General features: G+C 37.3%; 1 protein-coding gene across 4 annotated transcripts in view; it reads right to left on the reverse strand.

The window, feature by feature from the left end:
* Positions 1–421: 421 nt before the first annotated feature.
* VCL (vinculin) overlaps positions 422–27649 on the reverse strand; it is a 66280-nt gene continuing 39052 nt past the window's right edge. For 2 of the 4 annotated variants that reach the window (XM_074874593.1, XM_074874595.1), the window contains exons 7-21: positions 23751–23844; positions 22352–22499; positions 19817–19970; positions 18947–19122; positions 17562–17752; positions 14711–14910; positions 14076–14204; positions 13107–13256; positions 12392–12500; positions 11085–11387; positions 10385–10509; positions 9881–10066; positions 4466–4669; positions 3746–3850; positions 422–3023 (exon numbers count right to left, since the gene is read on the reverse strand). In XM_074874593.1, the coding sequence (XP_074730694.1) occupies positions 2877–3023; positions 3746–3850; positions 4466–4669; positions 9881–10066; positions 10385–10509; positions 11085–11387; positions 12392–12500; positions 13107–13256; positions 14076–14204; positions 14711–14910; positions 17562–17752; positions 18947–19122; positions 19817–19970; positions 22352–22499; positions 23751–23844 (2421 nt within the window). In that variant the 3' untranslated portion in view covers positions 422–2876. Of the gene's footprint in view, positions 3024–3745; positions 3851–4465; positions 4670–6862; positions 7073–9880; positions 10067–10384; positions 10510–11084; positions 11388–12391; positions 12501–13106; positions 13257–14075; positions 14205–14710; positions 14911–17561; positions 17753–18946; positions 19123–19816; positions 19971–22351; positions 22500–23750; positions 23845–27649 lie in introns of all 4 variants that reach the window. The other 2 variants (XM_074874596.1, XM_074874594.1) reach the window with 2 other exon arrangements.

A 27649-nucleotide genomic window follows, 5' to 3' on the forward strand; every position in this document is an offset into this window, starting at 1 on the left:
AGTAAAGGAAACAGGACGGTGATTCCATGCTGATTGCCCTTGCATTCCATTTGTGAAGTAAAATTCAGATTAATGAGGTGCTGGCCAGAGTAGCAGTTCTCTTATTGACAAGATCAGGCAAATGCCATTTCACATTTTCAGAACCTTGTTCAGTGCTACTAGAACAGATGACCATCAGGCCTCTGGAAAAACTCCCGTTTTCTCCCACTGGACCACAGCTTCCAGTACTTTAATTACTAGTTTTACCAGCATGAAAAAAAGAAACAACTTCTTTTAATCTTCTGTTTGAGAAACTTGCACTTTTTTCTGTTCAGAATATGTAGAAACAACTGTTGCTTTAGTATTTCTGCTGCTTTAGCTTTTCGCTTTTCTTCTTGTTACGGTGTTATCTACTGCTCCATTATCATTAATACTCACAAGCTGACATTTGTACAAATGCATTTTTATTGTTTTAACAGAACCAAAGAAAGGTTGAAAACATTAGACTATACAATACATTTTGTTTTATAAACAAAGTTTTATAGTGGTAAAACATTTCTAAGTGACATTCATGGTCTTTTTCAAATTTTTGCTGCATTTCAGGTCTAAAGACCGATAGAGTTCAAAAAAGCAGTAATTGCATAAGGTGGACAAATATCTTAGCTTCTACAAAACAGTTCAAGAACTTAGAGCAAACATTCTGGAAGAGTATCAAAGGCAACCATGATTCATAACTTTCCTGCAAATACTCCTCAATAAACAAAAAGTGATCTTTGGCATAAACAATTATGTGTTAAAGGCATTAGTAATATTGCATTAATATCAGTCAAGCAACTAAACAGTGATGCTAAAAAAAAAAAAAATCTCACGGAGAAGCCGGGGCTGGGGCGGGGGGGGGGGCGGCGGGCAGGAGGAAATGTGAGGAGCATTGAAAAGTAATACAGGAAGACTATTTAGAAAATCCCTTAAAAATAACCCCTACCTACTCAGTGTTATTTACTATTAAATAGAAATTACTACATTACAATTATGTTAAAGATCTGGTATAAACCAACCAAATGCAAGACATTCACGTTAAGGCTCTGGCACCCCTTCCTTCCTCTTCCTGTTCCAGGTAATTGCAGGAAGAGAATACTAAGGAAAGATCCTAAGTACCACGTATTTCATAACACCCAGACACAAGGAGTGAATTAAAGACGAACACATGCTTTCTCTTGCTAAGGTCAGTTTGAGGCAGATGTATTATAATCAGTTTAACTTCCCTTTTTAGATAACAGTGCAATGAAGCTGGGGGTGGAGGGGAGAAAGTCCAAGTATAGAGTAACTGTTGCAGACAGGTAAAGGACAGCTGATGCTGTTGTGTGTCTCTTCCTTTGAGCTGTTCAGACTGGGCAGTTTTTCCCCAAGAGCACTTCTGTTAAAGGTGTGTTGATCATGCAACAATTTTCAGCAAATTAAGAGGGCAGGGCATGAAGTCAGTACTGATCTAGGCAGAAGTCTACAAGCGTGCCTTGCAAGTGTACAGAGATTAATTCTAAAACAGTAATTCTCCTTTCTGTCAAATGCCAAAAGAGACTACGGAGCAATTAAATGAATGGCGTGTTCAATTATGGAAGGATGAATGCATCCCAAGTCTATTTTAGTAATGGGGGGCAGATTTTGTGGGGTTTTTTATTGTTGTCTTTTTGTTTGGGGTTTATTTAAGGATACAGTAACACTTTGTTCAATATATTATTATCTGAACCTGAAAGAAGATTTTGAGCCTCCAAATGTCAAAAACAGTTACAATATCCTGGTATGTTTAGTATTAGGAACCACTGTTTGCTGGTAGCCATCAGACTACCTAAACAGGGTTTCATGTCCCTGCAGTGCCTGGGTTTCAAAAAGCTTATGCATTGTGGAAACATGGGCAGTGAGGCAAAAGGTATTTTTTAATTGAATATCTTTATCTTTTATTTCCACCTTGAGTGGTTGGAATAACATTAGATGGAGGCAAGAAGAAAAATAAGAATAATTGCATATGCTCATTTGGTTTTCAAAAGAAAAGAGCCAGCATGTGGCATTTTCTGGTCCTGGACATGCAGCTAGCTTAAGAGAACCAGGACTTTCAGCTCAATACATTACTGAATTGAGCAAGAAGGAAAGAGTTCCATGATTTAAGGTCTCCAGCCATAAGGCTCAAGCTGTCAACAGTGTGCCACTAACACCCACTGCAAAGCATTTCAGTACAGTACAAGAGTTCTGGAATGCCTACCTACAGGGTGACAGGAGAGGGCCAAAGACAGCTCCAGTTTTTGTTAAAGTACTGTTGCCAGGCAAAAAGCAAAAAAAATATCATTTCAGACACAGAATTTTAATGCTCAGTTTACAACTGTTCTGCTGCTCCCCCTCCCCACTTTTTATTAAAAACCCCACACCTTCCATCATTTCTGCATGGCTCAAGAACAGCCAGCTAAAATCCTGTTGAAAAGTTGAATGTTGCTATACCAATGATTGTCCCTAAAAAACTGCCAAGTAACCAATAGTGTCCTAGACTCTCAATACAAGCTTAAAGTGAGGTCCATGTTTTATATCATCACATGGTAACTACTGGAATATACAGTGCATAAATGAAATGTGCTTCTGGGAGTACAGAATTCATGAAGATAATCTTAAAAAGCAAAAAAAAAAAAATCAGTGATAAGAACTGTCTAGTGTCGGAAGCAGTTCTGAAGTGTTTGATATCAAATGCGTTCCGAAGACATTTGAAATGCATTCTCTTATAATTTATACCCTTAGAATGGGGCATTAGCATAAGCTAATCTTAAGCTCATGTATACAGCACCTTTTGCTGTTAATATATCTCTTCTGTTTCCAAAAAAGGCGTTTTATGTTACAGAAAACAATGTAGCAAGTGTTTACTGATACCATGGGGTCTTTCTGACCCAGCGAAGAGTAAATCCAGCATCTGTTCGTATCTTAATGGATGCTGCTTCAGCTTCTCTCACAGTTTCCTTCACAGACTGCATGAGATTCTGGGCATTGTGAACCAACATCTCAGTTGCCTGTCAAGAAAAAGAAAAATTTCCAACGTATTAGTAAATACCATGTTCGGGACAGTAGCATGGAAACCCACTGTGCATGAGGACTCCCGGTATAAGCATCTTAAGTCAGTTTACTGCTGACTTAAACTATGAAAAAGTAAATGAAACAACTAGCCTCTAGAAACCAGCAAGTGTGAGCCTGACTCAAAACAAGACTTTCCCATTTCTCACTGTGTATTTGTGCAAAATATGAATAAAAGCTTAGTGTCTCAAAGCAGAATCATCTCTCTCAGAAGCCAAAGCTGCAGGATTTCAGCTGAAAACATGCATTTGGAAGCTAACTGAACTGCAAGACAAGTACTCAAGATGTTGCTGGAGAACAAATATTTTCACTAGAATCCACCGGAGGGTGCTACTACTCCTCTGATGTCAAACCTGCTGTAACTGTAGAAGTGAGTTCTTTTCATTAGCTCGCTTTTTAAATCAAGGAGATTAACAAGTTGTTCATATAAAAATTTGAACCAGAGTAGCTTTTTGGCTTGGGAAGGAGTGATGTTCCTCTATTAAACTGCAGCTTTTGAGCCAGAAACCAAGGTGCTATACTAAAATTATCTTCACTAAACAGCTGAGGTAAGCTTCCCCACATTGAGTTCCCAGAACACATCTGATAATACATGTTGTAATTTTTTCCCCAGAAAACTCATCAACAATTCCACACTATCATCAATTTTTACACTTGTTACCTGTTCTGACTCTTCATCGCTGATATTAGTTCTGCCCAGCATGGTAGCTTTGACAGTGGAGAGAATTTTCAGTTGTGTACTGATGGTTGGGATTCGCTCACAGACCTAAGGAATGGGGATAAAAAACACTTCCCATAGTAAACTGGACCAATACATTATTTACTGTTTTGTCAGAGAAACTTTTTGATTCTGTTTTACTATTAGATAAGGAGTAAGCACAGAAGGGATCTTACAAGCTTCAAGACTTTCTGACAAATATCGGTAGGATACTTGAATCTTATTTTACTTGCTTTGGAAATTTTGGGGACGGAGCCAACACTTTTCTACTCCTCAAGCATCTGCTTGGTTAGGAATGGGATGACATATATTTGGCTGAGACTGAAAAACTAAGGAGCATTATACTTCTGCTACTATTCTTTGATACAAATGAATGAGCAGATGAAATACAATGCAGTGTAGGCTTAGGACAGACCAGCGTTCATAGCACAGTATTTTTCAAAACCTCTTTGGACACTAGCGTCTTCCACTCACCTGTAAACAAATCCTGACTTTACAGAATATATATGGCCATGGGATCTAAAAACAGACAGAGAACTTGACAAAATTTTACAAGCCAAGGAAGATACACATGATTTACTGCCACAACTGCTGTGCTCACTCACACTAAGAGGGGAACAGAGAGAAAAAAGTATTTGAGGCATTTACAAGTAAACTCATTACCTGCAAGAGGTTTGTTCTAATGCGCTTGTCAGTGCACTGCTTTGCCACCTCTTTGGCTAATCGAGTGACTTCATCTGATGCCTTAGCAATATCCTTTGCACACTGAATAAGGGCACGCTTGTTTCCACTACCTCCTCTCACCAGGCGCGACATCTCTGCCATTAGCAGCGCCATTCGTTTAGCAGCAGCAATGATGTCATTACCCTGAAGAGAACAACATGAGTTAGTGTTCAAGACAGGACAGAAGCTTCACAGAAGTCATGACTCAATGGCAGTCTACATTTTGGTAGCAACCCTTTCAAGAAGTTAAGGATGGAAGAACTGTTTGTGAACAGAGAAGAGGTTTCTTCAAGGAACAGGGGACATCTGTACTAATTAATGTTCCTAACACTCAGGAAAAAAGTTCACTTCAAAACTGGAAAAGAAGTGGTAAAGAAAAGTGTTAGTTTGTCCATGGAATGAGAGTTACTGCTCTGCTGGCTAGGTTTTAAGGTAAAGCATGTTATTAGCATTTGAAATTTCAGATTTCCCAAAAAAGGCTTTTTTAAAATTAAAGTGTGCTAAATAGCTTGTTAAACTAAATAATGCTAATGAAGTTAAATAGTGTAGTCATAACAGTTGAGCATAAGATTCAGTGGCATCTGAAACTGAAGCTGTTAAAGCATCAGCTATGCTGCTATAATGCTAGAGGATAAATGCAAGACAGTCTGTAACATACAAAACTTTTGTCCCAGGTAATGCAGAATGAGATGCAACTATTACTTTTTTTAAAAAAAAAAAAGTTATTCCTTGAAAATAAATATTCCTTTTTGACATAATCTCCCCCTTTAAAATAAAGTTTCCAGGAGAGAAGAACATGATAGTTCAAAAGATAATCTAGTGGTATTTCTTACATTCAAATCCAGATTCTTGTACATCAAAATTACAGTCACAGAAATACTTCCAAGAAATATTTGAAACATGTGAATTAAGTATGACCAAAGGAAAACCATTTCTTATACACTGTTCCAGAGAGAAACCTAGTACGAGAAAAAGCAGACCTAGATGATCAATTGTTAGTAGTCTGTTAGTATACTTAGATTCACCTTCGCAAAGTTGTTAGCAAAAGTGAACTATTTTGTGCCATGAAGCATCCCTATTGTGTGGATGAAATATTAGTAGAGTGAGCTTAAGTATTAGCAGGCTCTTTCCTCGGTATAATTCCACAATTAATGACCGATGAAGTCCAGATCAAAGAGTACACAGCGAGAACCCAGCTTAGCAAATGTATTCTCTATCCCTGTGCAAATACTTCATGATTCACTATTAGCAAACTCAAGAAGATATCCCAGATATTTTACAGATAGAGGTGACACAAAAAGCTGAACTATTCATTACCGTGACCTAATAGCTAAACAGTTTGCTAGTATAACCAGTTAGGATGCAAATGACATAACAGAAAGCTTTTCCATGTTTTCACGTAGGAGGATCAAGAAATTAGGACCAGTGTCATTTACGAAGCCCTCTAACAAGTTATCCAAGCATCAGAATCTGAAAAGGACAAGAACATTTTTAAAGCCCTTTTTATTACAAGAGTTTAGTATATCTATCTATGTAAATATACATACACACATACATATACATACACACCCCCCTAACCTTTGTTTGTTATGGGACACCAACCTTATTTTTTGCAGCATGCTACAAAAAGTGACCAGTCTTGCAAACATTTGTGCTTAGACAGAAGAGACAGGCTACTTGTGAATGTCTGAACCTCATGTTAGATTTCCACTGGTTTCATATAAACACAATCTCAATTCAGCAGCTAACAGCATTCAGCACAGCTTCTTCAGAAAAAGAGTTCTCTCAAGACCAGCATTTGCAATACAGCCAAGTGCAAGCCAGCAGACAGTCAGTCCTCTTCGATAAATGCTGCCATACAAAGCCATTCCTTGTTGGAAGGTATTTTAATTGATGGCGTCAATGAAGGCAAAGCACAATAGACACGTTAAATGACTTCTTGAATGCTGTATACTCTGCTGTATCTGGAAGTCATTAAGAAACCATTAACCATGGCTTCCCAGGTAGCCCAAATGAATGGAAAAAAAGAACAGGGAGTGGGGAGGGAAAACAACCCCTATTACAATTTGAAAACTGCCATAACAAAGAAGAACAGGCAGATGCAAAGGGAGAGGAAGCCTTTGAATATTAATATGTGACCCAAACCAAGCTTCAATCCAGCACTGACAAACAGATCTAGCAAACTTGTGAAGCCACTCTCAGTCCTTAAAATGAAGTGCAGACACACTGATTCATTCAGAACGGCGGGGCCCAGCAGGGATCACGAGTGATGCACATGTGTCAGCGTTCCCGATGGCTGGGTGCACGCGGATCAGTCCCCGGGAGACTCAGGAGTACCTTACTAGACCACTTGGTTGCTTCCCGATGTAGAGACTGAGCAGCAGCCAGAATGGGCTGGTTAACGGGCTGATTGGTTGGCATTAACAGCAGCTCAGGCTCGTAATCATCTTCAATGTCAGAGGGGAGAGTGAATTCAACATCTGCATCATCCTCCTCATCTATATCTACACCAGCCTCAGCCGCTTCATTAATCACAGTCACCTCAGGCTTTGCAGGTGGCAGCAAGGGTGGAGAAACAGGGGACAGTTAGTACAAGAAGCAGAATTTGGTAGAAGAGCATGAACTGAGCTGTTTTAGTGACCAAAACATCCTCTTTGTTTCTCAGGATCTGACAGGGCAGCTCTAGGATCAGGTCAGAGGGAGGAGGGGAAGGAATACAAGATTAGCAGAAGGAAACAAACATTTCGCCTGTGAACCAAAGTTACCAAAAATATTAAAAAGTTACAATTCAAAGATGCAGTAACATTTTTCATCTGAGCATACAGCTTGTACAGACAGATGCTGACTTGCAGAACAACATTTTTCTGGCAAGACAATGGTGAAATGAATGGATTTTCTGTTTCAATGAAAGCTGTTTTGACTGCATAGAAGCAGTCGCAGCAGCTGATGACTGTGGTATTTGTGCAGATAGAAAGCTTTGTATGGAAGCCTGTTCATATATATATGATAAGAAGAGCAGGAACAGGATCACAGAAAAAACAATGACACTGCTTGCTGTAGAGTAAAAAAAAAAAAAAGTGGGATGGGAGACACTGTAGAAGTGAGTATTGAAGTACTGGCAGATAACATGAAAAAGAACAAAACTGGGTTATGAAAAGAGGAGGTGATACTGAATGTTATGAATGTTGTGAATCTTACAGTTCTTAAAGACTGAAACAGAATTAGTAGAATAAGAGGATCATGAAGCATATGATAACTGTTTTGCCACAACATGTTGTATCCATTACCTTCAAAAAAAAAAAAAGGATTCAAGCAAATATATTGTGTTAGGCTAGATCCCAAGGAAGAAGTAAGTGGTATAACAATACAGGCATTTATAATACAGCAGCGTTTCAATAGAAAAATATTCAACAAGTTTACTTACTGTATTTCTCTGACTAAAGCCAAGTGTGATAAAAGTCAAACTACCCTTAACCAAAAACTATGCATTTTCAACTGTGTTTTGCTTAAGATATGGGCTTTTATAGAAAAAAAAAAAAAAAAAAAATCAATCTACGCCAATGAAGACAGACAAGTTTTGGAGGGAAGTGGTAACTATTATATACTGCCAAATCAACTCATCTTCTATTTAAGTCTTAATCTAATGAAAAATTTAGAAATATGACTCATTCTCTGATTTATCCAAATAAGGAGGAAAAGCAGGGAAAGTTAAAGCAACACACAGTGTTCAGCTTGTGCTCCATGAGAAAAATGGAGTACATAAAAGCCCAGAATCCACTCAAGTGAAAGAGGAGCTTTTGTAAAGGAGAAAAAACAAATTGGTTTTAAATCTTACAAGAATGAAGAATGTTACCAACATTTTTTAAAGACTAAGTACTTGTTCACCTCCTCTATAAGCGTAACACATGGTAAACTACCAGTAGACCGATGTAATTGGGCAAAAAAAGCAGAAGACAGTTGATACACAGTCTATTGTGATTTAGTATGAGCAAGACCTTATATTTCTGCCTTTCCAGGTCTAACCCATGTTCCATCAGTCCCTCTTCCACCCAATAAGTGACTTAACAGACTACAAAAATGTTTTTAAAACTTCTTCCCCCAAAATTTACTGGCGGAATAACTGTACTCTTACTGGTAGAATAAGATTGCTAAAAAAGCATTAGGAGGACAAATGCTAGGCGAACTTACTGGTTTTAACAGTTGCACTATTTAATTCAGAATGTATATAGTATATATGTAGGTAATTTAGTATGCATATAGTAAAAGCATTTTATCACCTACCGTGTATTGTTAAGGTACCCATTGTGGGATTCAAACATCAAAACACTTTTAAGGAAGCTGAAATTAAGACTTTTGGCCTCAAAACTACCTTCTGAGATGACCATTACATTCCAGTACTATCTCTTTAGTAATATAAAGATGTATTTGGTATATCCAGAAGTATGGGGAAAATAGAGCTTTTAATTTTACGGAAGAGACACTCAAACAGATTTGCAGGACTTCTTTTGTATTTTATCTGTACTTCCAAAACAGGTATTCCTTAAGCACAAAGTGCTAAAGTTGATTGTGTAAGGTATTCAAGTTTATCTTCTCATTCACCATTCAATTTGGTGGAGAAAAGAAGTGGACATTTTAAAAAGCAAATTTTGACCTTTAATTTATACCTGCAGAAGCCTAAATCTCAGAAGTTCTTACTCAGTTGCTGCCAGAGGAAAAAATGTAGCTCTTTGGGGGGGAAAAAAAAAAAAGGGGGAAAGCAAAAAAGTTATATTAGCATTTATAAGACTGATGAATTCACACTGCTTTGTCATAGCACTGAAATGGTGAGGCCTTCATAGTGAGTGTGACTCATTACAAAGAAGAATGAGACCAGGCCACCTATATATGCTCACTTTTCCGATCATAAACACACCAGATTAACTTGCAGTTCCTTCCAGAATTAAGACAAACAGGCTCATGATTCCTGCAGCTGGCATCTGCAACATCCATACAGATGTTTCAAAGTCACTTAAATATAGCAATCAGCTTGTCAGCCTAGAAAGGCATAAGTATTAGTGGCTCTCTAGGCAATACTAGCATCAAGGATCACAAACAGCTTAGCATACAAGGTATATTTGTGTTCACAGAGGCATGTTAATAAAGCATTCTAGCAATTCTGAGTATTAGAACAGTTGACCCGAGGTCGCTCCAAACTTGAAAGGGTTTCTAATTCCTCCTATGGCAGTGTTTTTACTATTTGGTCTATAAAAGACTTTCTCTGTCATTGAGACAACTGACTTTGGACCAAATGCACTGATCCAAAAATAAAAAAATATATATTCCTTTTAGCACAAGACACATATAACAACTTCTTACCTTGCTAGACCATTTCCGGGCTTCATCATGCAACTGCCTAGCAGCCATCATCATGGGCTGATTAATAGCTTCTCCTGCTTTCTGCTCTGGGAACTCTTCATCCTTTTCTTCAGGTGGTGGTGGTCTGGGTGGGGGAACCTCACCTTCTGGCAGTGGTGGTTTTGGAGGAGCAAGCTCATCAGTCAGCTAAGAAAGGCAAAAATCTCAGTGCAATGAAACAGTATACAGATTGAGTAAAGAATGGTGTCATGGCAAGACATGATTGCAGGACCTCATGTCTTTTTCCAGCTTTTCAAGTGCATCCTGTTAAATGAAATACCATGTTTTAATTTCTTCTTCTGAAAGCTGGATTGGCATTTTTCAGATTTAAGGCTACTTGTAGGCATGGCTGGCCAGACAATGTATTTTATTTCTAAGGAATAAAAATATACTCAAGTAATTTCAGTGTGCAATCCACATGTCAGTGACAACTGTGTATTGTATTACAAACTATGTTGCACTTACATGAAGCTGCTCAAGGTCAGGAGGAGGAGGGGGAAAATCTGGCTCCTGAGGCTGGAAGGCTTCTCTGACTTTGGCCACAGCTCCCAGAATTCTATACCCAGAATCCAAGAAACTCTTCTGCAAACCTGAACAAAAATCCCATTACCAGTTTAATAGTATTATGTAATATTTAAAACTGCAACACTGCCCCAAAAAAGTACTTCTATATACACTTATATCCATTAAAAAAAGAATGCTTAAAAACTATCAAACAGTTTATAGTGGATTTACATGTTTGTAATGTTAATGTCATATGCAACAGGCATAAAATAAAGCCTAGGATGAGTAAGTCACTATCAATAGCCACAGTAAATCCCAAGACAACTTTTAGAATAAAAGAAATTATATAATATTTTCTTATATAAAGTAGTACTACTGATAACTAGCAACAACTACTTCTAATAAAGATTATGAAATCACATAATAAACTAGAATGCTGAATCCTTTTCCCTTAAACATGCCAAAGGTCTTTGCTTGCACTTTAAGAGAGCAGGATTTAGCAGTTAGTGGTGTGACCTTGATTTCACCAGTCTGGGATTTTAACTGTACACAATATTTGCATAAAAGGGGATACACAGCTGTACAAGATAAAATGAGCACTACTTTACGTTATCTTCAGCTAGTAAAAAATACATTTGAAATCAGCTGACTGAATCCTTACCAGGATCAGAAATGTTTCCTGCCACAGCTTTAGCATCCATTACCATCGGTGATATAGTTTTGCTTAGCTCATCAGAGGCTGCTTTAACAGCCTCCCGGAATTTAGGGTCTTCTGAATTTTCAACCTCCCGTTTTGCTACCAGTAGGATGCGGTTTGCTCGCCTAGCAATGCTGGTGGCACCAGCTACCAGCATCTGAGGTTGAATATTGGCCATTGCAACTTTACATTTATCAAGATCTTTCTTAATAGCCTCTTCTGATGCATCCAACAGAGATTTAGTATCAATGGCTTCATCCACCAACCCTAGAATAAAATTTAAACACATTAATATTCTAGTTTCATCTGTGGAAAGGGATACTTGATATTCCAGAAACTATTCATGACCAGAAAAGTAAGTATTTCCAAACTGGGAGGTGGGGAGAGGCAGAAGCAGGCAAGGAAATGAGACCAAATGTATTACTGCAGTTTTACTTCTGATTATGTGGTACCTCTATCACAGTAATCATGGTCAAGCAAGCTCCCACTAATAACATCCCAAGCTCTTACTCATCTATCATGGAATGTTGCTTGAGTCAAGAACTGTCTTATACAGTATATGCAGCAGAGACTCCTTCCTCCCACCAAATTTCTTTAAGCATATTCTGTACTTTTTGTACCTCTCCCATTCATTCAAAAGGAAATATTCCTCTGGCTGTGCTTTTACTTAAGGGTGATACATAATGACAAAACAGTAAGATTCAAAATACCCACAATTTAATTATGGGGATGGGGAAGGAGGTAGTATACAGTCAGGAGAATAGCAGAGCAGTGCAAAGGATCTGCACTTTGGAAGGACTGAAACATTGAAAGTGTTTCAGCAAGATTCAGTAGATCAGTAGCTCTGTTTTATTCACTGCTTTCATCAAGCTGTTACATAATTTTTAACGTGTTTTCTTACCCCCACTTATCTGTTCTCATTCAACATGCCAAGATGACACAGAAAAAAAACCGCAAGTTGCTACAGTGATATACTGCTAGAATAGCAATTGCAATAAAAAGTAATGGTATTCTGTTTTTCCCACAGAAGAACTAAAGCCAAATTTCCTCCCTTGCAGCTCAAAATTAACACATATGAAACAAGCTATTTTGTTCATGCTGTAACATATACATATTTCTGGAGCCAGAGAGCACATTCCCACTTCTCTTAATTTATTTTTAATTAGTCACTACTCTTATGCATGTTACATCAATCCCAACAGAATGGAGAAAAAAATCCATACCAGCTAGTTAGCCATAATTATATTCTTCAACAAAAATTCCTACCTTACCTGTCATTTTTTCTACATTATCAATCCATTGGTTTTTCATGGTCTCAAAATGTTCATAAGCAGCTTGATTTCCAGGATTTCTCAGGAGAATACGAGCAGCTGATACTACCTGCCAATGGAAAATATTTAATTATGGAAGTATCAGTATATAACATCATCACACATATTCTTGAAAAAGCATTTGTTTTTTCAGGACTGGATGCATAGCTCCTCATTTGGAATACTAGTTCATTAATTCTAGTTCAACATCTAGATGCTTGAAGATTTACAACGCTTCTGGAATTTGTTGATATAAATACTTTCTTTCTGGAACTTCAATTACATGCTAATATATCTTAAAAACACTTCCTGAAGGCACTAAAGTACAACACATAGTAGACAACCAAAATTTTAGATTGGGGTTTGATTTGGGAAAAAAAATTCATTAAAGAGCATTTTTTCCACTTATATATTTTACTAAGCCTCAGAATAACTTTGTTTCAAGGATAAATCACTAACACTTTTGTCCAAAAGTTGAAGAGTAAGAGATGTCATTTAATCAGTTTGCTCTATTTGGTATCACATACACAAATATTTGCCGTTCCCCTTTTCCAAGTGTCAGCACTACGTTCCTTGCTGGTATTAACATCTTTCTCCGAGAACAGAAGCATAAAGAAAATTCCACAGAAGTCATCCCCAGCCCTTTTAATGGGCTTTTGAGACTAAGGAAGCAAACCTGTGGGGTAAGTTCTCTTGCTGATTTCACCGTTGCCTGAATGCCCTCCACAGTAGTTTTATTTGCAGTTCCAACTGCAGCTGCTTTTTCTGCTGTAGCTCCCAGTCTAGCAGCATGGTTTTCAAAGTTTGCTGCTCTTTCATCAAACACCTAATGGTCAGAAGAGAAAACCATTAAAAACACCTAAGTTCCCTAACAGAATACAGAATTTCTTCCAAGTGCCAAATACCAGAGACACCTTCATAACACCCAAATTTCATTCGTCTTTTGTGAGGATGCAAGAGGACACAAAAGCTCTGAAGCTGTTTTATTTTTCTAATCTTTACATTACTGGACTTTCTTCTTTACTAACTCATTTGGGCAACAAAGGATACTACCAAAGGATACTGACCTAAAGCTATCCTGTCATACAGCTAAATTCCCCAAGGCCTTGGGAATCATTTTGATCATGTTCAAATCAACTAGCCAAACAGAGCTGCCAGACAAAGTTTTAGATGCTTCATATGCAATCAGTAGCTCTGAAGTACAGGAAACATCATCCAGCAAGAGAACAGGTTAAATCTATTCATCAATCTTGGCATGAATTTGACTATTTTAATCAGCTTATATAAATGTTGAAATATACAATCCACCAAGCAGTGTGCCAGTGATTTTTGCACAAAAATTTTTAGCATGCTGAAGGCAACATGGTACAAACACCACAGAGAGAAATCTTTGCCATTTATTGAGGTCAGGGACAATACAGTTTCCAGGTATATACAGCACAATTCGCAGTCTCCAAGAGTCCAGAGAGATTTGCATGGCAATCATTATGCTATCAGAATTAATAAGCATGTATCACAATCTTAAGAAAAAAATACCAATTCATTTTTCAGAATACTGATTCATTTTTCAAAATACCAATTCAGGTAGAATTAAACAATAACTGAAGCTTCACATGGGAAAAAGACTGCCTGGGTATATACTTGCCTCATCTCTATTGGGAGCATCAGAGGGAGCAGTGGCTGCTACTGCTAACAATTTAATAGGAGTTGTGGTGTCACTAAAAACATCAGAAACCTCCTGGGTCATTGCCTCTTGCATTCGTGTTTTAAGATCCTTTAAAAAAAAAGAGAATTATTAGTATAGGATACAGAAATATGAAGTTTGTAGGGATACAAATCCCATAAAACCTCTTCTTGCAAAAAAAAAATGCCATTACAATGACAGCCATTAAGATAAAATGATCTTAAAAGCATGATCAATGAATCACTTCTTACCTAATTTGAAATACGAGAAACTTACATACCACTCTTTGAAGCAGCATCAGAAGCTAAGAACAGTATGATTTGAGACCTTGTCACTCAAATTTGCAATGCTAGCATACCATTTTCTTTTAAAATGAGACTTTTGATTTTACTTCCAAATTGTTCATTTGGAATTAATCCCTTCGGCATGATATCGAGGCCTTTGTAGAAAGTTTGCTTTAAGTATCTCGGCTAAACCAACAGGTTTTTTGCTGTGCTTTTGTTGTTATTGATGCCTCATACAAACAAGCAATTTATCAGAGGAGTGCAAATACTTCAGCATATAATGTGTTTCACTGCACAAGAGCAGATTTTTACCTTCAGCGAGTCCTGAAGCTGAGCAGCAACTGCCCTGGCTTGCGGAGATTCTCCCTCCCCTCTTGCTGCGAGGTCAGCTAGCTGAGCAGCCAGTTGGTCTACACGGTCACACTTGGCAAGCAAGTCTTGACGATAAGGTCCCATCATGACATTGGCTAAACGACGACCTTCTGCAACCAGACCCCGAATTGCTGCCTGGCCTACAGTGGAAGAAGTCATGGTGCGTCAACATACAGTGGAACAAAAAATTGAAGGCATAAATCAGATGCACCATGAAGTAAGTGAGTGACACTTCAGAATTCCCGGGGTTTTAAGAACACCTTTCAAGATAGTGGAAAGGATCTTCTGCAGTTCATTATTGGGTAATTGCAGTTCAAACCCATACAGAAATTCAACTCTCACCAGTTTCTTTTTGCTTATTACAGCAACTCTGGCTAGACATGCATCCTTTTTAACTAGGGTGGTCTGACGGAAGTTAACCAGTACAGCTGACAGCTATTCCTACATAACTAATCTGTTGACTCCAACAGAAAGCACTGGCAAATTCCAAGTACTGCAATTCATCTCCACATCATTAAAAGTCATTAGAAGATGAGCAGGAAGAGGGGGAGAAAAGCCAAGTAGAAAACATAAATGAAAAAGCAGAATACCCTCTCCCAGAATTCCAGAAATCATGGGTAAGAAATGCCAAGTGTCCTGGATGGGGAGGGGGGGCAGAAGACCACCTTACAAAGCCTCCACTGTGTGTCAAAAGTTTTTCTGTAAAAAAATTTTATTTTTACCATGGGTGATTTCCTTCATTCACTTATAGAAGCTTCCTGTTCTTTCAATAATACAATAGTATTCTTCTTTTAAAGGAAGTCATCGTATATTGAGTCCTTTAAAGATCTACTGAAGAATCATTTTAAGCCAATGATAACACACAAGTAATCCAAGTTCATAATCAAGCTCAAAATTACTTAGAAGGAAGTTGTCACAGGACCTGACTATCCAAGAATCACTCAGCGCTGCCACCATCATTTTAGAAACCTTATTAGCATAGCTAAGTTTGGTGCTGTCGGAATGTCCCAAGATGTTTTGCGTTAAGTCAAGTGCAGCCAAGCAAGTACACTTCACTCACCGGTTCAGTATTTCAATACATCTTGCCTAGTCTGTATCTGCCAATTACAAGTACTTTCACCATCACTTAGCTGGGTAATTCATAGCATGACTGCATGTAAATATTTGTAGCAGCTAACACTACTGAAGTGGTTCACATGTTTATAAAATAATACATATTCTGCCTTGTTACTTCAAAATTCCGTTTGTGTTGAAGGACTACATTACGATAACTGCAAACACACATTGTTATTTGTGACATGGTCATTACTACTGCAGAGAATACTGAAGTATTTTCACATTATCATAGCACTGAAAATATCAGGCCAAATTCTACCAGAAGTGCTGTCGAGACTGAAGACAGCACATATCTGATTTATATTCTTAATATACCTTTCCTATAAGCACCCTGTCATGTGCCAATGCAATTGAAAGACATTTAAATGAAAAAAATTGTACAATGATATCATGCTACAACTAGAATTTTATTGAACTAGAAACAGTAAAGTCATGGGACATGCCACATCTTGCATCTCTATACACATTTCTGTCAGATATATTACTCCAGATTTGATTAAATTCTGTAGTATATATCCAGTGTTGAGAAACTTCAGTTCCTTCAGCAAGCTTTCAGTATGTATGCAAGCTTCATGATTAACTAGGCACTTACAGGCTTCAGGGGGATTCAAGTTACCTTTGTTTCTTTTCAACTAAAAATAATAAAAATTAAGTCTAGATTTTGCACTTTCTTGACCCAATCACCTCACAGGTGTTCAAGAGAAACACCAAAATCAGGAAGGTTTTCAGCCACTGCCAAAACATCTCATGAGACCTATCTACCGCCTTCTTGGTTATCTCATTCTGTGTGCAATTTTCTCATCAGGAAGTGTCAAAACATGGAACTCCACTATTCTGTTTAAAATATTGCATATAAATTTGCACTTCACAAGCATCCGAGCTATCAACATCATTAAATCTTTAATTCAAGGATCTGTCATTGGTTATTCACACCACAGAAGTTATCTTGACAGACAGAGAAAGGTGTAAGGAAGAGGTATTAGAGGTTTGCAGTTATACTACTTCTTATATGGCATGTTTCCACTCGTCGTTATCAGTTGCACTGCTCAGCGTAACTGCACTTGCTCAGACTTAACTGCTATGGAAAAAATTACTGAATCCAGTTTTCAAGCTTCATGCACCTACTTGAAATAACATCAGAAGAAGCTAAACAAGAAATTTCAGAAAAGGTTTACAATAAGCTCTCAGTGGAGCAATTCCTAAACCATAATTATATGCTTGCTGATAGCATGCTTGGATTCTCAGATCACCTTTCTCTTTGATTAAGCAGCATTCTCCTCAGACTACTCAGAAATCATACAAGAAGTGGTATTTTTAGATCAGGCTTATGAATGTTTTTCTCCTCTATGAAGGACTTAATTTGCTGGAGTAGGTATACATTCAAATTCAAGATACTATATTTGCATAGTAAGAGCAAGGAGCAGTCTAAAGTTTGTCTGTTCTACAGGACACAGTCTCCTATTCTTCCCCAAAGTTTTCCTTCCAGAGACAAAGAGAATCACGGGCCAGCTTGATTCAATAATATTGCAGCCAGGGCTTGGCTATAAACCTTCAGTCACAAACTGCAGGTGTCAGTAGAGATTCCACGCATCTCAGAAGTAGTAGTTTCAGTCATAAAAATTACTTACAAGTTTTACCATAAACTGTGGGGGGAAGAGCACACTGAAACACTTACCTACTCCCCGATCAGCAACTGTAGGATTGTCTATCCACCTTTGAGCTTGCTCAATCTTGCCCTCCAAATGGACAGCTGCTTTAACTGGCCTAGTATTTGCTACAGCCCTGTTTGTTTTGGACTGCAGATTCTGAAGTGATGTGGCTATTTGCTTAGCCAACGCACGGGCCTCAGGAGAGTCACCTTTCCCACTAAGGATTAAAAAAATATAACAGTCATATAAAGATCATTTACAGCTAGTCCCAAATTCAGCAGGAAGACACAATGGAAGGTACTTCATCTTTTTAAATAAGGTTAAATTCAACACTCGACTCTCAGAGCAAATAATGCAGATCTGATATCCATAAATCCCCGCCTCACACTTCTCTGCTGTAGTACCTGGATATTACATATGTTCAACAGAGCACTGAGATGGGGGAAGACATGGTACTGTCATTGATAATACTGATGTATGACTTGGATTTTCCATACTCATGGCTGTCTTATCAGCAACTGCAATAATGCCACACATTACAAGCAGAAAAGTAAGCAGCAACAGTAAGCAACAACAGACCCAAGGCTATATACAAACTTGAAAAGAGGTAGCACATTAAGACCTGCAGCAGCTAAATCTCAAGAGAAACTTGATTAAAGTGTCTAATGAAGAAAGAAAAATATTTATCTCCATATTTGCAGCTGGCCATAGATAAAGATCACAGTTTATAGAATAACTGTTTCTCCACTTCCATTCTCAAGCGTTCTCTTTGCAAAACCTATATAGAAATACATTTATGAAAGTCATATCTTTTATGTAGTTTGCAGTTACAGCTTAGAACACTGGCAATGACTGAAGTGGTAGATATTCCACGTTGCCATTTAGTAAAATGCTTCACAAAAAACAGTGATGACATTTTTCTGTATAAACAAACTTAAATTTCACATTCTCTTGTTCCTTTGAAGTGCTTTGACAGTACAAAGGAGCTCACTTTTGGCTTTGGTTTGCCTGTCAAATATTCCTTAGGCAGTAGAAAGAAAATATTTTCTAGGTAATATTTTCTAGTTACTCTCGCTCTTTTTTTTTTTTTTTTTGAGGAAGATAGTGCAAGTTGGGCTTTGGGATAAAATCATTAAGTTGAAGCATTAAAAACGATACCATATTTTATAAATTAAATTTTTTAAAGGATCTTAAAGTTAGCTTCCCCCTGCCACCTAGGAACTGAAGAATTCTTCGCATTCAATTTTTACTAAATACAGGATAGAAACTCAGAAGTATAAGATGACCATTCCCAGTTCTTGGAGGAAAATATATTCCCCAATTAATCATCAATATTCTGAGTTTGCTTGGCACTTTGAACTGCAAATGAAAGTCATTCAAATAAATTAATGCTGATAAAACTAATACATACTGTCGCCGCAGATCTGACAGCTTAGCTGTCAAAGCAGAGATCTCCCCTAAGGAACGAAGGATATCATCTCTTTCTTTAGGCTCCTCACATAATTCTGCAACTTTCCTTGCTTCAGCCATAATTCCCCGAATATGTTCTTCTCCTTCACTGCCCCCGTTAGGATCCGCAAGCCAATTCTTAGTAGAAAGAAGTTGTGTACAAGTGAAGGTAAACAGTAATATTATTTCTATAGAGACTTTTAAATAAAAAGAACTACCAATACAGCTTTCAAAACTTTATTTAACAGAAAATACTTTTCAAAAGCAATTTCTGTTTATTAGATACCATGAAGTTGCTCTGTTGTCTGGCTTCTGTTTTGGAAGAAGATGGCAAACTAGATGAAATCTACCCAAATATTTCACATTCTCTCTCCCCCCAACATTTGCCAACAGTATTTTCAGAAGTAAAATTTAGCTAGTGGGGTTTAGGGAGTCATGATCTGACTAATCCCAAAAAAGAGCCCAAGGAAAGGGCTCTGGTTTTACCCACAGGTAAATCTGTGCAGTTTGAAACTCCTCTGCTCCTTTCTGTAACAAGATCAATTTATGTCTAAATTTAGGGCGTTCCCTCATTTTAATTTCATAACCTTTAAAATTTCAGCAATGCTAAAAAAATTACAAAAAAAAAATGTCATAAGCTGTAGCAAAACTCACAGCACCCTGTAAATTACTGAATTTAAGATTTTTCTTTGTAAAAGCAAGTATTTCCTGTATGTTCTTCCTAACAAGTAACTGTGTTGTGTTTGGAAACAACTACAGTAACTCAGTATAACAGGTCTAACAGCAGCAATGTAATCATGTTCTCAAGTATTTATTAAATCATTAGTGGTACCTGAGCAGCATCAATCTTCTTAGCAATTGCCTGCTTAGAGTTTGTCATGGCCTCCAGTTTGCGGGCTGCATTCTCCACTTTTGCAGTGAGCAAATCCAGACCTTGTGACACCTGCTGTGCTTTCTGCATAGCCATGGGTGTAGCACCCTGTCCTCTGCCCAAGACAAAAAGAGCATCATAGATTCAGCTCAGGACTGAACAAAGCTCTTTTCTAATGAAAAGGAAAAGATGTTTATGAGCATTCCCAGCAATTATTGCCAGAGATACAGTATTTAATCATTCTTTTTTTTTTCCCTGGGAAAACAAAAAAACTGAGGAGGAACCAACAAGAAGAGTTTAAAACTAAGAGCATATTTTCCCCTTTCCAGAATTTAGCATTTAGCATCCTCAGAAGAATGAACAAGTTGAAGTGTCACAAAGTAAGGCTATTTGAGGATACAGTTCTATTAAAGTACCCAGGGCAAGGCCTGTTATCTCCTCATTTATAGATTACTGCAAGTCAGTCAGAACTTGCAGGAGTTATGTCTCAGCATATGTAAGTGAGGACTGCAAGTCTGAAAGTGAAAATAAGATGTCTTAGTTGCCTCAATCATGTTGACAAAGTAGATTAAAGGTTACGGGCTATTGGTAAGACTTCTTAAATTGGTGAAAAGGATGCTAGCAATACAAATTTACAGGACCATAAAAAACAAATTGCAGCACTACCACTGTTCAAATGCTTAGGAGTTAAAAGTTGGATAAAGATTACTTCAAATACATATGCCTGAGAACATTAGATTTGAATAAGAAATCTCACATACCATTCCAAAATAGCCTGACTACTGGAAAGCTTTTTGAGCATATTAACTTTATCAAACTACTAACTTTAAAAAGACCACAGTAGGTAGAAGGATGAAAAGCATGCTACTGAGACGCTAAGGTGTATTTACACAGTCAGGCCAGAGTCTCAAGAGATGTTTCTTTACACCTTATTTCTCACAGGCTGAGTTGAAGTTATACACATATTAAACTAGCATATAACCGAACTCATTTGTTACTATATCTTAGTTCTGTCTCTTCCTCCACCTCCAAAAATTTCACACAATACAAAGCTGACATCAGCCCCTGCTTTACAAGAAGTTCAGCCTAATTCTAATACTCTGTGCAAACACTGATACAAAGAAACTCTTACATTCTCTAAGGTCAATCACAGCTGGAAATCCAAGTGAAAATAAACTAAAACCAGCTTCTCATCCACTACCACTATTACAGCTAATAGAGATCACTTTAATGACAATATAAACCAGTATTTCTGAATTTTGGCCTTTTTAGCCTTTATATTACAAACTAACAACTCCATGGAAATAAGTTACAGAACTATTCCAAGCTTGTGTATGTATCATTGCAACACTTCAGAGCCTGACAGTCTACAGATTTAAAATGATGTCAGGGAATTTGTTTTTAAGGTAACTCAAAATACAGTTCTCCAAATAATTTTCATTTCCTCACTTCCTGCACTTCACTAGGGCCTTGAGTCAGAAGAGGCACTTATTTTACCTAAAAGCTTTTTTTTTAAAAAAACCCAAACAAACAAAAACCAAACAACTCCAAACTTGTATTGCTTTTTCTGACAATTTGAAAGACGCATTAACATTTAGGAGAAAATATTATATCACAGAAAAATTACCTGTATCCCTAATGGATCGCAATAATAGCTTTCTTGGGTTTCTGGGTGCGCTATTTTTGGGAGGTGGGAAGGAGTGTTACAACAAAATAAAGAAACCAGTGTTAGAGCACTCTAGCTTAACGACTTACTACATTGATAAGCAGCTGAAAAATTCCTTATACTCCAAGGGAACTGGGTTATAGTGTTCAAACTATATGGAATGGTATTTAGCTCACTGTCTTTACACCTTTACAAAGGAGTATCATACTTCCTACTTTCTGGTAAAAGAACAAAAGGGCATAGTACCTAACATCAAAAAAATACAGCAAATGTAAAGAGACTCATCTGCTGCCTAAAAACAAAACCCCTTAAATTCAAAACACCATTGTGAAAGAATAACCAATTTCTAATGAAGAGGCAGAAAACTGATAAAGGGCTCTGGTTAAATGAAACTCTATGCAAGAAATGCAAATGAGGTTCAGCAGAATTTATCAGTGACTGATAAACAACAACAACTACTGCTTGTGGTCTAACATCCCAATAAACAGCTAAAACCTAGAATACTCATGTGTCTTACAATCATTGGGGTATATCCTCTTTGGAGAATAGACTTAACAGTAGAGTTTAAAATTTCATTTCTGACTAATTTGGAGGAAGGTTTGACGTTAAACAAACTCTGATTTATTTACCTGAGTAATTTTGCTCATCATGTTATATAATTAAGATTTCACATGTTAAAACATATTACTCTCATCAGAAGAGACTGAAGTAAAAAAGGCAAAATACGGCTACTGACCTGCTCTCTTACAGGTTAGGAAGTGACAACTGCAAGTTCAGAAAACCTGTTTCAATAGTACTGGAAAACTGTCCATTAAAAATAATAGATTTACCTAGCTCGGAGGTCAGACAGCTGATCAGTCATTTGGCCCAGCGTTTTGCATGTTCCCAGAATCTCTCTGCGTTCTTTGCCTGCACACAGTTCTCCTGCTTTTCCAGCTTCATCAAGGATCTGCCTTATTGCTTGCTCACCAGCATCCCCTAAGATGCAGAGTCAGTTAGTAAAACAAACAAGATATTCCTTGACATGTAAACTGCTAGTCTCATCATGTCCCATCACATTAACTGCATTAGGTTCAGCCATGAAAATACATTTATCAAAAACTATGAGATATACACCAAATGCGGTAATTATAATGGGACAATATTTCTGAAACAATATAGCATAACCTTAATGTTCATCATGTGCCATATTTTTCAAGTCATTTAATCATTCTGTTATTATAGCTTAATTTCTATTAATACTTCATTTGCAGAATCTGTAATTCAAGCTGAGAAGGGAAAGAGTAACATGGCAAGATTCATACAGCCTTAACCTCAGCCAGTTGCAAATTTGACTTGATTTTGGCTAAAGAAGATGCAAGAACAACACTCCTTTTACTTGCAACCCACTCAGATCCCGTAAGTATCACACCCAGTAAAAAATGATTTGCAGTTAAGTTCTACAATTATCTCCACATTTGTCCTTAGCTACTGAATTCTTCATAGTTTATGTCATTAATTGTCAGTGTCAATGATAGAAGGCTTTGAAAATAACTTTGAGGTTTCTGGGATTAAGTGTGGCAAGGAGAACGAGGTCAGAAGTAGTATAAGCAGCAGCTCCACAGATAACAATTCACTTCTGACATATATACAACTGTATTATTTTGGGTTCAATTTTGGAGGAAGTCTTTCAGATAAGGTCTTTCAAAGTCCAAATGGAACATGCCTCTATCTGGTTTTATTCGCTTTAAAGATGCATACAAAGGCAAAACCTTTACATAAGTAAAGATGACTAGAGTTACAGTATTTATGGCAGATTTTCATGTTAAAAATTTTATGTCAAGACTGAAAGAAAAATGCTTAAAGAGATTCTGTTCAGCAAATCTAAAGTCACACAAACTTGAAAATACAAAAGGAGGGATTTTAAGTATTAGCAACCACTGAAGTTAAATACTGTTCAATGCAGTTTATGGGTTTTTGTTTTTACTAGTGGACTGCAAAGAAAAAACATGTATGTTATAGAGAGTATACTATTTAGCCAACTGAAAAGAAGCAAAGCTTTCCAGATCATTTAGACACAACTTGTTCAATATCTAGTATCTAAAGGAAATAATAAATACAGGCTCCTCCAGAATGATAAACTATGTATGGGTTATTAATGCTTAAAGGCAATTTTACCTTAAACAATATAATTACTCAGACTTTTAAAAATCCAAATACTTCGTGCTGTTATGTTTTTTTAAACATTACCTGGAGGTGCATTTGGATCTCTCAGCCAACCTTTTGCCTGGTTCATCTTTGAATCTATTAAGGCTAAAGCTCTTTTCATGGCTTCAGTATCCTTTACAAAAGAGAAACCACCAAAATGATTCTCAAAATCAAAGCACAAATAGTCAACACAGCCAAAGCAGACAGAAGTTCTATAAAGCAGAGTCTACTTACAGAAACACATCCATATAAGCAGCTCAAAACCCATTTTGAAACTAGCAGGTCATAATCACTTCTTTCAAATTAAGGCAGACATTTTCAATTCACTCAAAATGCAGAAAATATGCATGCAATTTTAGTGATTTTTCTATGTCTTTATTTTCTAGTGTTTAATTTCTAAAGTCAGAGCTCTAATAAGCACACATCTTGGCGTTAGTTCCATTTTATTCCTTAATGTACATCAGGGCACATAGAAAAGTTGTAACAATGAGATTAAACTTTTCAAAAATGAAAATTGGCCAGTGAATTTTACGACTTACTTCAGTGTAAGAGGCTGCACATCTACATTTTTCACCTGCTCTGCTGCTTAAAGTCAAACAGCTGCTGTTTGCAGAAAAACAGACCGCCAGCTAATTCCTGGAATTCTCAAATACGGAGTTTAATGTCTTAGGAGACAAGCACATGTATTCACATGAGGTTGTTTTAAACTCAGAACTCCTCTGCCAGGAGCATAAGAGAAGCTGCTTCTTTGACTATTACACTGCTATTATCCAACACCTCTGACCAGAGGAGATAAAACCATCCAGTTCTCATTCCTCTGCATACACTGTTAATTGTTCATGTGTCATCTCTCCACTAGAGGCCAGAAGTTTTCTATCTTAAACAAATGGAAAGAGTGAAAAATATAACTAGTACCTTAAGTAGAAAGTTGGGAAAAAGCCAAAATAGCTTTTTACCACACATCATAGAAATAATTTGAAATGCATCTAACATTCCATGGTATACAGATGATGAAAAGAAGCCTGGCTCTCACTCTCCAACTGAATTGGACTATCCATGTCCCACTCTTATCAAGAGGAGCCTACTAGCATCAACAATCAGTAGCTGGTATAGCATGTGATATCCTGACAACACTAAAGAACTGCTGTGTTTTTGTGGAGTTGTTTACTCTGCATGCTTAGGCTCAAAGATACATCACTGTAAACATTCTGGCATTTTTATTCAGGCTTGTTGGTCTGTCAGCTATTCATAAGGTGCTATAATTCAGCAACCAACTTTCTAGAAGGTCATGCAACACACTGCTGAATATTTTTAAAGGCTCTTGAATCACAGCCTGAAAGAGAGCACCAAAAGGAGAATCATTTTCACCTGGATGATCAGTTCTCAAATCTAGAAACTGGGTCTCAGAGCTTAGGTCAGGGCATGTCTGAAAAAACTTCAACACGGTAGGATATGCAGCTAGGGGTGGCGGTGGGCACATTCTTTTAGAAGTCATCTTCTCTATAGCTTGAGAATTGTGCATTTAATATATGATAAGAGACAAGTAAATAATCACTTAAGTATTCAAATATATATAAAAACTTCCTAGCTCAAATGTATATAAAAACTTCCTAGCTATGAAGGTAGGTGTTACAGTTTTCTGTTATTTTATATATGTGCTGAAGCTACTTTAGTTTGGAACTAATGGTCTACTGCAGGCCTGTCTATCCAGAAATAATTTGAAACAAAGAACTAACTGAATTTTTAAAAAGGCAAGAAATGTTGCTTAGTGTATTGATGAGAAGATAGGTGTGGGATGACTGAGAAAAGAAGAGTGTTGGGAAAACTGGTTTTGCCCCTCCCGTTTTACTAACACGGGCTTTTGTGTTGTCTCAGCTGCCTGCAGAATTGCAGTTTCAGCAAAACTGTATAGAAGCCTCTGAATCTAAAGTCTTGTATCAGGGGACAAAATCAAGGGTATTCTAGCTTTTACACTCATGATTTTGTAACTGCTAGCACTATCCAAGCAATAACAGGATCCATCTGTCCTATCATATGAAGGCTATACGACTGGATTGCTCTGCAGTGTAAATCTTGCTATCCTGTGTGGCTCTGCACTCACGTTTGCAAAATAGTGTTCCCTTCTCCTATTTTAAAAAAAAAAATCTGGTGAAATCCTAGTGTAACCATCAAAGTGTTCCAGGACAACTGCTCTTAAAGCACAGATTTTCCATCTTCACAGCTCAAACTGCCATGGCAAAGAATTCCTCTCAGCTTTAGCCTGATAAGAAGTTTTCACTGCAATGAGACAAGTAATTTTTAAATAGGAAATCAGAACATATCCTTAACTAGATTTGTTGGTACTGTACGTTTGTTTCTGCCACAGGTGTGTCTGGTGTCAGATACTCAGCAAGCAACAAAGGTGTAGCAATCCTGAAATGTCTAGACTTACCCAACAATTCAGGCTATTAAGCAGAAAGAAAAAAGGAGAAATACTCAATTTAAACAAAACAAAGCAACTTGCTCAAGGGTCTTACTGCTTTAAAGTGTGATATTCCTGGTTTCTGGAGCTGTTTAAATTCCTTGTTCCTTCCTAAAGTGCTAAATACGTTTAAAATTTTGCTCGTTGGGATTTGCCAGCATAGTATCAGTTGCAATGAAGAAAAGAAAAAATCCTACAGCTATCCTGCAAAAAAGTTTCATACAGAGTAGTTTTATCAGCAAAAAACGATTCTTCCCCTCCTCTCCCCACAGCTCCCCTGTTGCCAAAAGGAACTTTATTAACAAAAGCAGCAGTATTACCTTTCCAGAAGAGATAAACAACTTAAGTTAATCAAGTTAAACAGCTAGGGCAACATTGTCTAAAGGGAAAAGAGCAAGTTGGCTTTTTGCAAATCAGTTCCTAAAGCAAATGAGCACTTATTCAAGATACCTTCATGCATCACTTCTGTCACTACCAAGAATTTTGAGATTATTCATGGAGCAGGTGGTATTGGCACTGCGTTGAAAAGGAGCAAAATAAATCCTACACAATCCCTTGTTGAATATAAAATACAACCTCTGACTCAGTGAAGTGGTCTAGTGTAGTAATATCTGCATTTCATTACCAAAGAAGGCAATGTTGAAGGAAATAGGCAAAGCCAGCCTTCTGGCAGAATAGATGGCTTAGTCACCACCCAGGGTTCAATCCTGCAAGATACTAGATACTCCTCAGCTTCCTACAACTTTTAACTCCCTCCATTTCTGTGGAAATGGAAGATAACTGAATTGAGTATTACATGAAGTTCATTGAAAAATAAACACTACAAATATAAGAGAAAGCTAAACTCCTCTGTAAAACGAAAAGTTCAAGGAAAAGAGGTACAAAGCTATGAATGGAAAAAAAAATTACACCATTTTTTTTCCCCCAAGATTTTGTCAGAGATCAGTATTTGCTGAGCATTTCAATTCTAAATCATACTATTTTAAAAAAATCCAATGCTGGTGCAAAGCAGAGATTATCGCAATCCAGTAACAGTAATGTGCATTTCAGAGTCTAGAAAGACCAACAAAATAGTTTACAAAAAAGCCTGCAACTCTGGCTCCATACACTTCTTCATTCTCCACTATCTCCAGGTAGATTTTGTGATACTTCAATGTATAAACAATTCAAGATAGAATAATAAACATAAAATAAATTCCAACATCAACAATAGCAGGTACCACACAGGTTAAAATTCAAGGCTGTGCATCCCCAAACACACCTTACTTTGCTCCAGAAAAACATGGGGAAAATATCTTTCCCTTGAATGCCAGGCACAAAATGCACACAACAGTAATCTCAAGTAGAGTTAAAAAAAGCTCCCCCATCTCCCTCCAGAAAAATAATGAGTAAGTCAACCATTAGATATATATGCAAATACAGGAAAAGGTCTGTAATAGATGGCTATTAGCAAACCAGTTCCTGCTTCTTCATCCCACTG

Source organism: Strix uralensis, chromosome 7 (genome assembly GCF_047716275.1).
Source record: "Strix uralensis isolate ZFMK-TIS-50842 chromosome 7, bStrUra1, whole genome shotgun sequence".
In the NCBI taxonomy this organism is placed as follows: Eukaryota; Metazoa; Chordata; class Aves; order Strigiformes; family Strigidae; genus Strix; species Strix uralensis.